This window comes from Triturus cristatus, chromosome 4_1 (assembly GCF_964204655.1).
Source record: "Triturus cristatus chromosome 4_1, aTriCri1.1, whole genome shotgun sequence".
Taxonomy (NCBI): domain Eukaryota; kingdom Metazoa; phylum Chordata; class Amphibia; order Caudata; family Salamandridae; genus Triturus; species Triturus cristatus.
The window spans coordinates 264,964,062-264,981,504 of record NC_140585.1 but is presented as its reverse complement, the minus strand read 5'-3'; the positions used below and the strand labels follow the sequence as shown (position 1 = coordinate 264,981,504).

At 44.3% G+C, this 17,443-nt stretch overlaps 1 protein-coding gene across 2 annotated transcripts in view; it reads left to right on the top strand.

Moving 5' to 3' along the window:
- WEE2 (WEE2 oocyte meiosis inhibiting kinase) overlaps positions 1-14,205 on the top strand; it is a 176,567-nt gene extending 162,362 nt beyond the window's left edge. For both annotated transcript variants that reach the window (XM_085652016.1, XM_085652017.1), the window contains 3 exons: positions 6,594-6,764; positions 6,947-7,089; positions 13,567-14,205. In XM_085652016.1, coding sequence (XP_085508142.1) covers positions 6,594-6,764; positions 6,947-7,089; positions 13,567-13,729 — 477 coding nt within the window. In that variant the 3' untranslated portion in view covers positions 13,730-14,205. The remainder of the gene's footprint in view (positions 1-6,593; positions 6,765-6,946; positions 7,090-13,566) is intronic.
- Positions 14,206-17,443: the final 3,238 nt, after the last annotated feature.

Sequence of the window (17,443 nt, the reverse complement as noted above, 5' to 3'; positions counted from 1 at the left end):
GGGTTCTGTCTAAGTCAGAATCTCCTTCAGTTCCCATAGTGATTCCCACTACACCCTTTGTCTGGGGACCAACACTGCTAACAGTAGTACTGGGAGCAGGTGCCTTAGGGGCAACAGTGTTGGGGGCTCCACCCTTTTTGCAATCACTAGTCCAGTGAGTTGTATTTTTACAATGATTGCACCAGGGTTTCTTTTGACCTTCTTTCTTCTTTTTGGACTGTTGTTGGGACCCACCCTCCTTAGCAGTAGTTTGGGGCCCTGTTGAAGACTTCTGGTCTTTAGATTTCTGATCTCCACCCTTTTGGTCTGTTTTCTTCTGATCACCCCCTTGGCCCTGGTTCTGGTTCTTTTGCTTAACCCTGGTTCTGACCCATTTGTCTGCCTTCTTTCCCAATTCTTGGGGAGAGGTCAGATCAGAGTCAACCAAGTGTTGATGCAGTTGCTGGTTTTGACAGTTATTTAAAATCTGTTCTCTCATCATCAAATTATACAATCCTGTAAAATCAGATACCTTACTTCCCAGCAACCAACCCTCCAAAGCCTTAGTGGCACATTCAACATATTCAGACCAGTCCTGAGTCTGTGTCTTTTGGGTGTCTCTGAACATTAACCTGTACTGTTCAGTGGTTAAGCCTAACCCATCAACCAGAACACTCTTCAGGACTCTGTAGTTTCTGACATCCTCTTCTCTAACAGTGAGGAGTCTGTCTCTGCCTCTTCCTTCAAAGGAGAGCCAGAGGATTGCTGCCCACTGGTCTTCAGGAACCTGCTGTACTTTGCAGGCTCTCTCAAGAGCAGTTATCCACTTGTGGATGTCATCCCCACTTTTGTAGGGGGGCACAACCTTAGACAGGTTCCTATTATCAAAGACCCTATCTTTGTCCTTAGGGACAATGCTGCCACCAGTGGGTATAGACCCACTCTCTCTAGGTTGCCTAGCTTTGTTCAGTTTTTCTTCCATCAGGGCTACTTCTAGCTCCTGCTTCCTGATCCTCAGCTGGGCTTCCTGCATTCTGGCCTCATGTTCCCTCCTCTGAGGGGTGGTCATCCTTTTCCTGGAGTGACCTTGAGAGCCTCTAGAGCCATGAGAAGCATTGGAGTCACCTGAGCGATTCCTTTGCCTCCCAAGCCCTGTGTTAAGTCCACTGGGGAGATCCAGTGGGGTGAACCCACTGTCAGTCCCCAATAGCCTTGGTTTAGCTGGGCCAAGTATAATACTTGGCACTGGGCTAGTTCTCCCTTCATCATCACTACTTTCTGTATCCTCACCACTTTCCTCCCCTGTAGTATGGTTCTCATCTAAGGGATGGCTATTGGAACTGGGTACCTCTGTAGTATCTTCAGAAGGGGGGCCTCCTGTTCCTGACCCTAAGGGGGCTAACTGGGAAGCTTTCTTGAGTGCTCTCTGATTCTCATCATTCTGTAAGAGCTCTCTGAGCTCAGCAGAGTTTGGGTTCTTGGGCTGTTTAAGGCCTCTAAGAGTTGCCAAATGCCTGAGCTCATTCTGATTAAGGGTAGCAAAGCTGGATGGTGCCCTCTGGGGGTCACTCTCAACAGAGATGGGTACAGTGGACCCCTCTGCCCCGGCCATTGCTCTTAAGTGTGGGTGGATGTGTTGCAATCTACCTACACTTGGGTTTACCTACTAAACCTATCTAGTAGTTGTAGTCAGGGTGTGCTACTCCCTTTGCTCTACAACAACTAAGTTCAGTAGAACTTATGTATATCTAATCTTGTTTTATATGTACCTACAGGTACCTATGTGATCTTTCAATTGGTAACCAAGAGATTACAATGGTAAAACACAGCAAGCTCAAATCCAACCGCTGCTCACCAATGTGAGAAGTTGGCCTGGTATATGATGCTCACTAGTTAAAGTGATCACCTTGTACCATGCCAAGCAACCCTTATGGTGTGGTTGTAAGTCAACCTTTTCGGACTAGCTGCCCTAGTGGTAGCGTAGGCTAAGCAGTCTTTGAGGCTAAACTCGTGAAGCGTGTTAAGCCAGCTGTTTTACCAAATGTAACCCCCTTTTATACCAATGAAAGGACACCACACAGATATATATTCAAAATATATATGTATTTATTTCTCAAAGTAACCCCTAGTCTCTTTATGAGCACAGGAGCACAAATCGTCAAACAAGATTATCACAGAATACACAGAAGTTGCACGTTATATGGATAGGCCCTGGTGGCCACTCAAACCATATACTAAAATAGTGGTATAAGTACCACGAACAGAAAAGGGAAAAGGCCTAGGGCCTCTAGAATCGCTGGGCCTACAAGGAGCTAACGTCAGTTAGTGACCAGGAGGTCCACGGGTGGCGTGTGCAGAGCAAATAGTCACACGCGTGCTCCCATAGGTTTCAATGGGTGCGTAAAAAGTACAAAGTTACTGCAAAGGAGATCTTCCGGGTTGACTAGGAACTTAAGATTTGGAACACAGGCACTAGAGATGTATTACTACACATGGGCACCGGAGTACCAGCTTTACCTCACCCACAGGAAGCGGGTGCATAGGCCTCGAAGTGCGTCGGGTTTCTTCTATCTGTTCCGGGGAGCTTGAAGACAAAGATGCTGCAGGCGGTCGGTCCGGGAGAGATGCAGTGGATCCAAGAGTGGATCGGAGATGTTGAAGACCTGTAAGCAGAGGGGACAGTGTTCAGTCACTAGCCAGTGACCAGCGTGGCACCAGGTGGGTACCAGGCGATGTCGGGTGCAAACAGGTGATGAGGGGTAGCTTGTCTCCGCAGCCACGTGGTCCCTGAAGGTCGACGACGTCCAGGAGTCGGCTCACGAGCTGTCCCACGCAGGCTCTCGCTGTCGGCGGTGTCGGCGACTTGATCGAAGCAAACAAGCCTTGGCAAAAGCAATTGCAGGAGGATTCGGAAATCAGCTGTTGGTTCTGACCAGCAAGGTCAGAGGGATTGCTCCTTTGGAGGGGAGCAAGGGCCAGTCTGGAGCAACCAGACCAGCGGTGTTTGTTGTAGATTTCGTCGCCAAGATGGCCACTAGCCAGCGGGCCAGCAACCGGTTAGGCGCGTCGAGTGGCAAAATGCAGAAGGGCCCCACGCAGATCGTGGAGATGCTGGAGGGCTCACCTTTGGTGCAGATGCTGCTCGAGGGTTGGGCTTCTCAGGACCCAAAGCACAACTTGGAGGGAGCCTCGGTTGTTGCACTGGTCAGCTTGTCGTAGTCGTTCCAAGATGGCTGGCTCCACGTGTCTCGGTGCCTCCACGGGTCTCCTCTTTTCAGGGACTGTGGATCGGGCGGTGAGAGGTCTGGAGGTCCAGGTCTTGTCAGTCTCTGGGCTCGGGCTCCGGCGGGAGGCGGCGGCAAAGCAGACGGTGATTCGCTGGATGGTGCTTGCGTTAGCAAGGTGGTCACTCCCTGACCACAGGGGAGATTTTCTTCAGTCTTCTGTGCAGCAGAATGTCGAAGTTCCCGTCTTCTTCTTAGTTTCAAGTTGATTCCAGGATGTCTGAAGTCTTAGGACACAGCTCCTACCTTTATTCGGATTCTAGGGGCCGGACTACCTGCTAGGTCCCTCCCTATGGGTGGGACCAGGAAGGGGGGTGGTTACACCCCCAATCCTTTGTCCAGCTCGCCCCAGGCCCGGGACTGGTGTGCCCCAGGACCGGTTTGAACTGGCATATGCACCGAGGCTCCTTGTGAGCCACAGGCATGTCTGGTTTCTTTCAAGCCCTACCTGAAGGGCAGACTTGTGTCTGTGGTGGCAGCATCCATTTTGTGGAGCTGAGGCTATGTCTGATTTTACCCGGGTTTCAGGTACTGTACATGTCGTGTCCCTCTAGAAGGGTGGAATGCTAACCCCGTCGCCAGAATTGGCGAGGGGTTAGTATTCCAATTCGTATGACACCTTACTCGACATGTTTTGATAAAGCCAAACCAAAGATAGCATTTAACCGCGAGGTTCATAATGCACTTAAGAGTATATGGTATGATGATATCTGGAAACAGTAGAAGGAAGGAAGTTCCGACCACTGCAGACAGGCTCAGCTCAGGCCAGAGCACCATCTCACATGGAACCAAGCACTCTGCCTTCAGGATTGTTAAGGCCTGCTATAGGAGTGACTTATAGGTTACCAGGTGTCCCATTTAAGGTTAGGGATAGGTATACTACACCTAAGTAAGAGGTGATTACACCAACTTACCCCAGCTGAGTGATCAGCCAGTTGTGTCAAATCGTTAGGCCAAGCCTGGGGTGGCATAATACATGCTGCAGCCCTTGGCAGGCCTTGGGTACACCAATGCCCTGGGTACCTAGTGTACACTGGTACAGGGGCTGACAGGGTGATCCACTTCCAATTGGTTATGCACCTAGGGTGCATAGTTTTAATTTAGTAGAGAGAACAGCAGGCTGGGGGTCTGATTGGCAGGCCCACAGCCTCAATATGTCAAAAACCAGTGAAGCAAAAAGCAAAAATTTGGGGTGACCATAGGATAGCAGACCCTACTCTCCTACATCACTATTTCACATTTACATTGTTCTGCACTCATTCTTTAATCTATCATTCAGTCGTACCCCATGCCTTCTATCAACTACTCCATGCACTCACTTTACCATTCACTCTGCCATCCATTCTGTCACCCATCGTTGCATCCGCTCTGCCATCCATCCACTCTGCCACTTATCAATCCATCCATCCATCTAGACACTACTGTCATCCCTAGTCTGCCTTCCTTTCACCCATTCTGCCATACATCAATCTATCCATCCACTCTACCATTCATCCATCAATGAATATCTGCTATTCATCAATTCACTCTGCCATCCAAACATCTTCCATCTATCGACTCTTCCATCCTTCCAGTCTGCCAGCTATCCATCTACTCTGCCATCCTTGCATCCAGCCATCATCCACTCTGCTGTTCATATACCCTTCCATTCATCATCCATTAATTCACCAACCATCCACTCTGCCTCCCATTCAATTCTCTTCAAACAATTATCCATCCATCACTTTATTCTCCTGTCCTTTCACCTGTTCATCCACCTATCCATTTACTCATCCATGCCTTTACTCGGGCATCCTTTTACCTGTCCATACATTAGCCATCCCTTTATTTTGCAGACCTCACTGTCAATCATCCATCACTCATCCTTTCACCTGTCCATCCACCCATCACTCACTCATCCTTTCACACATATCCACATATTCATTCATGCGCCCGCTCATTCATCCTTTTACCCATCCTTCCAGTATGCCTTCGTTCTTTCCTTCGTTTGTTTACCCAGTGTCGTCTTTTCTTGCTCCTGCTCGCTCTTCTCATGAATCTATGTTGCAGCGTTAATCATGAGCTCTTGTCTGCTGAGTTGCACCCCCGCTGTAGCCGCAGAAGCCACGACGCCCCTACTGTGGCTAATTCACTATCCGCTGTAGGCCTTTCAACCCGAGTGATTGATTTCAGGGCCCCACATGGGATGCCGTTTTCCTGCAATAGACTGATCAGCTCTTCACCCCGAGCCCTATGCAATCCCTTCAGCAAAGCAGGAGGCTTGTGGCAAAGCAGCCTGACCTTTAAGGTGAACCTCTGAGTCTTCAAAAGTTATATTGCACACTGTGGCAGGAGATTTTTCTATCTTGGGATCTTTGGCTAGGGCACCCAGTAGGGCCGGCTGGCTCGAATTTGTGGGCCCAGACCTTGACCCCTGAGAGTCTCAGATGACGAAGCTCCGCCAACAAGGGTGGGCTGATGGACTCTTAATCTTCTGGCTCAGTGATGTATTAACTATCTGAAGCGGTTTGCACGGTGTTTGCAGCATCACGCGACTTTGTGTTCGTTATTGTTGGACTTAAGACCTTCTGTTAGTGTAGTTTTGTGAACCTCTAGGGTTTTCAAAGGGACCGGTATCGCATGATTACATGGATTGTCATTGCATTTATATAGCGCTTACTACCCCTGACAAGGCATCGAAGTGCTTTTTCGGCGAGTAGCACACTACTCCGGGACCCATAGAGGATTAGTGTTGAATTAGTATAGTGAAATATGAAAGTAATTTTAAGTGGTGGATAGGTTAGTCAGTTATTTGGATTCTGAAGGATAGCAGAAGGATAGAGGAAAAAAGGTTTGTATTTATCTAGCACTTGTTACCCCCTGATGAGGTGTTGAAGCGCTTTTTTTGTGAGTAGCACGCTACTCAGGAAACCCATAAAGGATTAGTGGTGAATTAGTATGGTGAAATATGAAAGTAATTTGAGTGGTGGATATTAGTCAGTTTTTTGGAGTGAGAAGGATAGCGGAGGGATAGAAGGGAAAGAAAGGTTTGCATTCATAGAGCACCTGTTACCCCTGCTAGGTGTTGAAGTGCTTTTCTGGCGAGTAGCACTTATTGCCTCACCACTTATCGTGCCGCCACTGTTCGGTGTATTTTCCACCGGCTAGGCTGAAGATTCTACTGCCTTTAGTTAATGGAGCTTAAGGTAGGACTGGGTGTGCACCTTGTTTTCCCAGCCTATATGTTGCTGGAAGAATTATATTTCTCATAAATGTGCTCTTCTTGAAGAAGGGGAAGTTTTGGGGGCCTTTAGATGGAACTCTCCTACAAAGTATCTTTTATCGTTTTAGGATTTTGGCAATTTGCCCAAGGCTGACATCTTTGCCTTGGGACTCACAATTGCCTTGGCAGGAGGAGCTGAACCACTGCCCCGCAATAACGACACCTGGCATCATATCCGAAAAGGCCACCTTCCACGCATTCCACAGTGCTTCTCGGAGGCCTTCTATCAGCTGCTCCAGGTAAGTTCCAGAGGATGGGAAGCTTGGGAAGGGCAGCAGAGTCTTGTAGTAAAGAGGGAGGTTGGCACAGGTAAGGCAACCTCGGGGGAACAAGTGGCTGGTCACATTTAATTTTGTATCATCCCTTGTGTCAGTTTTTAGGAAGTTGCATATTACAACGGATTGCCTTGCTTCCCCTGTAGAGCTTAATTCACCCTGATCCTATTGCGAGGCCTTCTGCTGCCCTTTTGGTGAAGCATCCCATCCTACGTCGTTCTGTGGGGAAGGCAGCCCAGCTCCAGAAGCAGCTCAATGTGGAGAAGTTTAAGACGGCCATGTTGGAAAGGTATGAGGCAGACTGAACTTCTGAAACTTAACGAGTTTCTTTACATAGCTTTCGGTGTAGAGGTTAGTGCTAACCTCTAACTGTGAGACGTCATATAAAATGTTTCCTTGTTGGTGCTTTAGCGTCTGCTAGTTTTGACTAGCTTAAAAATGGCAACTTTTTATTTTGGCGCTTGCCTTCTTTTGGTTCTGTTTTCCAACAGCCTAAATAAAGAAATTAAAATGGATTGAAACTAAATTTGGCAAAATGTAAATCATAGTAAGAATTCTGGAAGAGTAGTTACTTTTAATTTCCAGGTCAAGTAATAGACTGGATGAGGGGAGTAGATGAGAATCGAATCAGAACACCAGTTAGCCACACAATCCCTAATGGATGCTGGTGTTACAAATGGTGGCACAGTGTGGTTAAAGAAGCAATGTGTGTTTGGTTGCTTCTGGGCCCAGATGTATTAAGGCAACTGACTTTAAAAAAGCAGATGGGGAGTGGTAAAAAACAAGCATTTGCAATGCAATCGGTCTCGCCTTTAGGACCTTATATGTATTTAGCTATGCAGCACATTAGCTTGGGTGCTGTATATCTACTGTACTTTAACATGGAGGGAAAGTAAGCACCAAACTGCGTGACACGCCAGGTATGGGAACACATGGAGAGAAATATTGCCTTTCAGCGGGAAATGGTATAGTCCAAAGCTCTGTTTTTCATATATAGTCAGGGCCTTCGGTGGTCCTTTCGCTGAAAATTCAAGATTTGAAAAAATATTGTCTACGGGTGCTCGTGAAGACAATTTCTGTGGACTGGAATCTAGAAAATGCTAAAGTGATTCTGGTATTTTACTGACCTCTATACTGAAGTATATAGAAGAGGTCTCGAATGCTCGACCTAAAAATGGACACCGGCTGAATTGGGTAATGTGTGTGCCTGGTATGTTTGACATTGTGTAAGCTGTGGGCATTGGCAGATTTGCCTTGGTTCGGGGCATTGCATGCTGACGCCCTGCCTTGTAAGGGTCACTACTATCTTAACTTATCGCTTCCCTCCGTTCCTCAACCAGTAACTGCCATTCCGCTTAGCTGTACAAATTGCTTCCTCAAGATGAGGAATTGAAAGATGCGATTTCAAATATTCGAGTAGAAACAAAACTTGCCGTTGGAAAAATGAGCAGACTCACACCTTCAGTTGCATATAGATGTAGAAAGGGAACTTTTCTCTGGAAGGAAACTGTTTTGGAAACTGGGTGACCGCGCTGGAAGACTATCTGCAAACATGGTTAAAACATTAATACCTCTGGGTCAAGTTGGGTTTCTCAGCTTTTTCTTGAGATTTGAACACTTAAATGTTTATATGCATGATTACTTCCCAGATGGAAATGCAACAGACATTTTTTTAATTTGGCTCTAACATGGCTAACAGGGAAGATGTAATGTACTAACCTGTTCGTTGTTTATTAAAAAAAGAAAAAACTGCTCAAAGAAATTTGAGAACATTACTACCTCTATGAAACCAAACATAACTGCAAAGTTTTAGTAGCAATTAATAGTACGCATGTTTGCATAGCTTAAGGTGCGCTGTATTCGTTTTTTTCTGTACAGAGTTGCCCTTTCTAGGTCGAGCCTGTAGCAGCGCGCATGCGCTGCTCTGGCGAGACTTCTTGTAAGGGGCTTCAGAAAGCTCACCACACGCTTGTGCGTGTGTTTTTGTTTTTCATAGGATATTGGGCTCTGCATGCATCTTTCTAAGAAAGACAGCCCGCAATTGGGTAAAGGCGGGTGCATGTCCCGCCTTTGCTCCGCCCACGGCCTATTGCTTGCTGTTACCCACACGGGCCACATCTGTTTTCCATTACCGTGCACAGATGCGTGCGCGATAATGCAAAACAGATGTCTCGCTGTGGCGCCACTCGCGTGCTTGTTGGTAGCAGTACCCACATCGCATAACTTTACTTCCCTCGAGCTCTCGGCACCTGCCATGTTCTCACGGCAAGCATCGCACCTGGGCGCAGAAGGGGACATTCAGAAGCCAGGCTTCGGGCTGTGAATCTCTTCTCAATGCCCTCTCTGGTGCCAGCGGCTGTCATACCCCTGCCCTATGCAAGATGTGAAAATAAACTCTAGCAGCCCGGCTGCGAGCGGCCCAGTGAACCCCTTTAACGGGAACCCTTCCCACCTCAAAATAAGACCTCCGGGCCTCTCTCCACTCAAGATGGCACACACTGAAGTCGCCTCGAGGAAGCAAACTACACAAAATTCCAATCTTTCCTTTAAAGAATTACTGCCAAATCGGCACGGCGAGAACGGTCCGATTCTGCACTTTACCTCCCAAGCGCGCCTAGAACATGCAGGACTTTTCTGATAGTATCTCCTTAAACACTTGTGATGTTTCTCTGTGGCAGTCCCTTTGGTGACTGGCGAACGTCCAGTTTATAAAGAATGCTGCCGTATAAATGAAACCTTGCTATAGAAGTGCACGAGTGTAGTCCAGCAATATAGAGCGCTCCGCTGTCAAAGACGGTGGCAGCAGGGACTGCACGGGGTCTTATATATGTAAGGCAGAATATGCGTACAGCGCTGGAGATCTGTCCTTTTACAGCGCCTACTTGGAAACAGGATTTACAGATCTGTTAAGTTTCTGGGCTCACGTGTCCTTTCGGACATTTGCAACACAGCATTTGCGGTGCTCTTATACATTCTGTCGAAGGGGCATCACTGCCAAAATTATTAATCTAAGTGCGCATCTTTTTGTAGTGATGCGTTAATTACCGTTGTCCTTTAAAGCATTAATATATAGTTAAAAAGTTCATACACATTTACTGAAAACGTGTTGTGTGATGTTTTAATACCTAGCTAGTAAACCTATTTAGATGGAAATATTAATCTACTGAAAATCTGGGCAGCAATGAGCGAAACAAAAGGAAAGGCCTTGCTGTCAAGCAGCACAGGATAACAAGTATTGGCATAGCCAATAGGTCTCCCCTTTGGGACACAAGTGTTTAGCCATGCAACAGTTGATGTTGCACCAAGGATTTTGTGCTGCATAATTACTGATAAGGTCCCAAAGACGAGACCTATTGGCTATGCCAATGCTTGTTGTTTCATCCTATCCACAAGGTGGGGTAGAGTGGATGCACTTTTTTTTCTTGCAGAAAGCGAAACCTGATTGGCCCTTAAAAAAAAATGAAAATGGCTGAGGCAAGATGGTTTAACAGTGGAATTTTATTGTGATTTTAGTGGTTATGTAGACTTGCAATGATATTTGTTAAACTCTGTAAGGCTTTGGCACGGTTTCCCAATGCTTAGTGTGCCATATAAAGTGCATTTTACAGACTAGTACGTCGTTTTAGTGTGGATTTGAAGATCACAAAGTTTTCTTGTAGCTAGGGACGAAGCATACAACTCATTGACCAAATGCCAAGGCTTCCACAGAAGTGGTTTTGGCTCAGATGAAGTTAGAAGCAACTTGAGTTTTAAAAAAAACAAACTCCGCCTATACCCGCCATTGCTATAGGTGCTGATTAAACCATTTGATCAGGTAAACTGTTAATGCTTTAAAAGTGTAAAAACGGTGATGGTGGTTAATGGGGAAATGAATCGCATGAATTTAGGCTTGGTTATGGAACAAAGTAAAGTTGTTTCTTTTTGCTGTACCTTTTTGACCCAGCTTTAGCATTTGCCATCTGACAGAATTCAAGCTCCTAGCGGATTGTCTTCAGATAAAAGATCAAAACATTTCTGTGCTGATGTTGACTTCGGACCCTCTGTAAACTGTGGATCCTCCAACAGGTTATTTTTCAGGTTATAGGAAACTGAAGAAAATATTCCTTTAGGAAATGGAATATTAAGTGCGCATCCATTTAAAAAATATTTGTCTGTAAGGTCACTTCTTGCATGGTGCAACATTACAACAAAGAATTGAATCTGACGGTGTGGTTCAAAGTAAATGTTTTAAAGATGGTTGCTAGACCTACATTCATTTTAGTTTTACTGCTTCATCTACTTGGTAGACATGTTAAAGCCACTGATTCTCCACAAATGTATGTAGGGAGAAGCAGATCTAAAGTACGGCTTGGCTAACATTTTAGAAAAAAACATTAGGTTACGTGGGTTTCCAAGTCTTTAACATTTTAGTGCATTTACCATGCAGGCCTTTTGCCAGCTTCCACCTGTGACCCAATAGCCTAGCTGGTGCAGAGCAAATCAATCCATTTAACCTCTACCATTAGGTTATTGTCCACAGAGGGAGATTACAGGAACTAGTCTAACTCGCACAGTTTAGGCCTGGGAGAGATTGCAATATGAGACAAATTCACTTCACTGTGCCGAAACTACTAAATTCTAGAATATCATGGATTGTGCAGATCAAAACTTAAAAGGGACTTTTAATCTTGAACAGATTTGGTTAAGCGCATTTGGTTACTTCAGAGTATTATAAATTAAGTATAAATTCTCTACAAGGAAACAAGCGCGAGACAAACTGCTGTGAAATGATTGTGTAGTTATTGATGTCAGTAAGTTCCTAGTCTCTTTGCATTGATCACAAGAAACCAGTATCCAATCTATTTAGATAGTCTTGATAAAGATCAGGATCATGTAGTGGAGTGTAGAACTGAATATAGTCAAAACCTTACTATCCATAGAACATTCATCGTGTGATGCTATATGTAAGAACACCGTTGTACCGAAGCTTGATTTCAATGTACATTTTATCAAACAAAAAATCTGCATACTTTATTGGACACTCCCTTGGCACTGTGAACCTTCCCTGGTAGGATGCCAACAGACTGCAGGAAGTGTGCAGGACCAGTTAAGGAGGTGTAGTAGTGAATAGATTTTGGTTGTGATCTTTGAACTAGATTTGGTGTTGAAAATGAGTATAGCTAGATATCCCTGAATAACAATTGTTCTAAATATTAAAGGTGTTGATCTTCGCACAGAAGACGTAGCTGTCGAGTGGTATTAATTGCAAACAGATTGATTTTGAGTGACTGTAGTGCTCAAGCCCTACAATTGTCAATTGGGTTTTAAACTCACTTGAAAAATATAGAAAGTGACAGATTGAAGCTTACAGATATGACCAGATATAGTCTATCTTTGAATGTCTACATAAATATATATTTTATTTCATGCTTATTTATTTTTCTGTGGCCTGTAATTTTAACTCTATTTCAGTAGAGAATTATATATTTGGAGTTTAATAAGGTCAATGATGGTTTCACACTTATGTTAAGTTAGCATAGTTGCTTGTTTTTAAATTATCATATATCGCAAATTTCAGTTTGAGTCAGTTTGTTTTGGTCTAAAAGCATGCAATACAGTACTTTAAATCTGCACCTCTGGTAAGAAAGCGTAGGGCTTGAACATGTTGGTGGTTTATCTACAAATGAGACCCTAGAAGTCAAACTGTTAATCTGAAGACTTGAACCTAAGTGGCAAACACCAAGCATTGTTTAACTGTTTTTTACAGGAAACGAAATACACTACTTAAACTACTTTCGGTGGGTGAATGTTTGCCCTACAATCCAAGAAGGCTGATATCTTTAACCCACTTGGACTTCACACATCTGTCTCTAAACTCTTCGCTTTGTAATTTAGACTGAGTGCGTTTCTCTGATTAATAGGTGTACGCGACTCCCAATTGGAGTTGCTGTTTTATGTTGAAACTAAATCTCCATTTGAGTGTTTTATTTTACGACTGAAACATTTTAATTTGTTAATTCGAAGTTTAGTTATTGCTATTTCATCCCACCTTTGGTTTGCTTGTCAGAGGCCACCTTGCACCTCCTTTCAATCTTTGTCCATACAAGGCAGACTTTCATCTATAAATGTATACCTGATTATGCGCAGAGCAGAAATGATGTGCCATGTCCTACGGTAAAATACCATACAACTACTCATGACCATCTAGTACTCATTACAATCGTAGTTGTGTAAAGTCTAAATTAACAATATTATGGGTAAATTACTCGGCACCCTGATGAACCATACAGTAGGCTGCATACAGTGCCTGTTGTACCAGTGCTTGTTCGGATGTATGGAGTGAAAGAGGGCAAGGTCTAGAATTCCCTCATGTATTGGGAGTTCTATTTCATGTGAGCCTCTAAGGCAAGGCTTTAAGATGAGATGCGAGACCTCACCGAATCAACCCATGTAGGTGCATCATTAAGGCCTATAAGACCATTTAATTTAAAGGGCCGCTTACTGCCGTCTCTAAAGAACACTAGATCACAAGGGGTTTCCAGTTGGAGGATGGATATCATGCCTTAAGTCTTATGCTGAAATGCCATTTTCATTGAGTATTGCTAAGTTAAGGTGGAAAAGTAAAGGGGCAGAGGATAGGCTGTCACAGTTGCTCTTTTCAAGACCCCTTTGACTGAACTATACTACGTTCTTCAAAAACCTGCATGTTTTTTCTCCTACATGGTCACAGGTTTATGCCAGTTTTCAAGAGTCTCCTAACTGCTTGTGAATTTTTTTTTTTTAATAGGGAGCTACAAGCTGCGCGTCGTGCGCAGCAGTTTGGAAAGCCAAATTCTATGGACTACTTCCATCCCCCTCAGACCGATGTTGTATACAGGCAGAGGACTGCAAGACGTATGGTGGGTGGTAAGAATTCTCGCTCACTAAGTTTCACCTGTGGAGGGTCCTGAGAAGATGAAGAACATCCGGTCTCCTGTAGAACCGCAGTTGATAACCTGAATGTTCCTGCTGGGACCCTGAACTTTAAGCTATGTCCAGGAACATACGCAAAGTATTTAACGCTTTAAGAACTTTAAACGTCAAGATTTTTAATTGTATTTTAAGTACCCGAAGTAGGATTCTACCAAGATCTAAGACTTTGAGCTGAGACAGTTGAGCTGGACATGGGATGACCAACTTTGTAAGTTTCTGTCGGGTGTGTGAGGCACAGTCTCAAACTCTAATTCTTCTTGAATGTGCAGACTCCAAACTAGAGATCTGGTCATGCTGATGTAAGTGGAAATACTGGTATGTATGACTCGCCCCCAACTAGAAAAAATCCTCATCCATCACCTCTCGGCTTACTAACATCTTTTTAAATTAAGGATGTAATTATTTATAAATGCTTTTTTTAACCTATTTTAAATAAATCTTATGATTCCGTGGGTCCTCTTTGTTCGTTTTATGAGTCACATAGCGGGTGGTTTATCTGTGAATTTTTATCGCACCTTTTGAATTTCTCACAGTAGTTCCAGTATTGTCTAGTGTAAATTTGAACACACTGACAGTATTGTGACATTTATTGTGGCACACTTCTTACAGCTCTAATTTGTTGTTGGCTATTCCACTCAAGGCAAAAGGAAACTCCGGTACATGAACGTAACATATCTCTGCAGCTGTGGAGTAAGACATCACACACACATTGTCACACAATTCTTCACATGATGTAGCAAATCTACATTTGTAACTATATGCACTTGATTTACACAAGCCTCTGCATGCAAAACCAGATTTCGGCACACAAAGCTTTCGGAGCAGTCCTGCTTAACCCTGGTTGTGTCTCCGGAAATGGGCTAAGTATTCCAATGTAATTTTAGACTGATTCAGAAAAGTGAATTTTGGGATATGAGTAAGTGGTGTCCTAAAATGGGTTTCTTTCAAATATTTGCTTTCCCTCTAGAAAACATTCTGAAGAGCTCATGAAATGTACCCCAAAAAATTCACACATGACCAGTTGTGTTGAGTTTTGCAGTATAAAGTTGTACCAATCTGAATCATTGCTTTTTCTTGAAGAGAAAATGCAGAAACCCTGCCCATCGATGTATTCACACCATCAAAAGCTATGCAGTGTGAAAGAGTGTATGCTCTGGGCAAGGAGATAATTACTGTAACACAATGTATGCCCCCGAATCCATTAACCACGGAGTATGGGTTTCTGTGAGAAACTGTGTTGAGGGGGTGAGTGCTCACTTCAAATAACCTCAAGCCTGAGTACTCGGTTCAAACCATAATCCTGAGTACTGCACTAAAACTATAATCCTGATTACTCAAATAACTACAATCCTTGTCAGGGTGAACCCTTAAATGTATCTGACTAACCTGAGCTCAAGGCTCATCCCCTGGTAGCTGTTATAGAGCAGACAGGCTGAACTTTAAGGAAAAGTGTAAATTATCTATGCGTAACCGAGTAGTAGGTCACAGCGGTCGGGTCACTGGTTCTTTCAAGGCTGGACTACACCAATGCGTTCTATCAGGGCCTCCCGGAATGTCTGATCCAGCGGTTTACAAGTTGTGCCGAATATGGCTGTCTGCCTACTGTACAAAATATCGAAATATACATCCGAATCATTATTTCGGGAGAGACTTGATTGGCTGCCAGTTTGAAAACCTTTAAAGTACAACGCACTGACCCTGACCTACCAAGCCCTCTACAACAAGGGGTCTTTGTACCTTAAAGAAAATCAAGGAATACAGCCCTGAAGACCCCTGCGTTCCAGCAAAGGAGACCTATTGGGGTTCTCCAGTTTAAAAGGCAACTAAGTAGAGGCTCTTCCTTCACTGTTGAAGCAGCTGGTATGTGGAATCAGCTGCCTGAACATGTGATGTCCATTTCGGATGAAGTAAAATTTTAAAAAGAGCTGAAAACTCTATTTAGACTCCAGTGATGACAGGAGACTGTGGTCCTTGACGCTGTTCAGCTTTCAGCCCCCTAAACAGCCCTGGGACACTTTGAATGATGGTTTCTTCTATAGCGAACGGCTACTCGGTCATTAATCCAAAACGCACACAAGAAGAATCCCAAGAAATCTTAGAAACTGAGTTCATTTTAATAAATAAAATGACACTAAAACAAAAAATCTATAAGGGAAAACCGGAGTTATTACTTTTTAAATGTTTAAGGTTCAAAATAGCACCATAAATGTGGTAAGTGCCAATTATGGACACCTGGTTGCACTTGACCGGTACCTAGGCATAAGTGAACCCCAGTACATAGGCATAAGTGAACCCCTTCGCTCATAGACCAGCACCCCCCTTCTCCCCCCCCCCCCCCCCCCTCCCCCGGCTAAGCCTTTTCTTGGCTATTTGGGGTAGTTCACGCTTAGGCCCCTGTAACGTTTTGACCGCATAAGTCATAAACTCCACGTTTGTGTCCTTTTCTTCCAAAGTCATGGGGGTTTTAAATGTACCCAGGGTTTGTGGATACCCTTGGCGGGGATCCAGAAATTAGCCAAAAAAGAGTTGTTTTTGTATTTTTTGAAAAATGGGGAAAAAGTGCTGCAGATGAGGGTCTGTTTTTTCCCCTGCAAACGGTACTAACAAAGGGGTTGTGGTGCTGAAATCACCATCTTTCCAGCTTTCAGGGACTGACTTTTGTTTGAAAACAAATTCTTTACAGTTTTGGCATTTTACTGGGACATATCCAATTTTTGCTATTTTTTTGTGCTTTCAATCTCCTTCCAGTTAATGGTTAAAAGGGGTATGAAAGAAATAATGGATCCTGGAAAGCTATACATTTCTGAAACGTAGACAATTCTGAATTCAGCAAGGGGTCATTTGTGTAGAACCTTCAAGATTTTCTTATAGAAATGAACAGTTGAAAATAGAAAAAATTGAAAGAGTTGAAGAAAACAGCCATTTGTGCAGACGTTTTCACCTGTAACTTCAAAGTATGACATTTTTAAAGCAATACACCATTAGTCGCTGAACCCTTCTGGTTGTGGGGATATATAGGACTTGTAGGTTCACCAAGAACCCGAGAAACCCAGAGCCAATAACTGAGCAGCATCTTTTTTTTTTTTTTTTTTTTTTTTGAAACCGTTTATTACAGGTCTTAAAAGTATACAAGTATGGGCCCACAACCTTCCGGCCGGCCGCTAGCAATAGTAGGAACACACGACATATATACATGGAACACGTGGTATTACAGGAGGAGCGTTTCTCAATAGATAACAATGTCGAAAAACCACATCATCCAGGCCCCATTATGCGGTTTCATTTTAAATTAAAACAAATTAAAACCACACCCACAAGGCAACCCACAATCAAAAATAGCAGCACGTGCTCCCCAAGAGGGGGGATCCCAACTATACACAGAAGTGTGAAGAGGGGGAAGAGAGCAAAGCGAGGACTGGGGGAACCCAATGCCCGGCAGCTGGGGAATGAGTCGGCTAAGGGGATGGGGCTGGCGAGGGATCAGGCAGCAGCGGCGGCGCACAGATACCCCCGCGGTAGGCGTTCCAGGGGCCCCATACTTTCACCCATGTCCCAGGCTTACCCCTCGCCACATACACCACTTTTTCGCGAAACATGCACCAGTCCATGTGTTCTTTCCAGGCCGAGACCGTCGGGGATTGAGCAGCATCTTGCAATGGTTTTTTGTGTACTGGGTATATAGCAATTTGTGA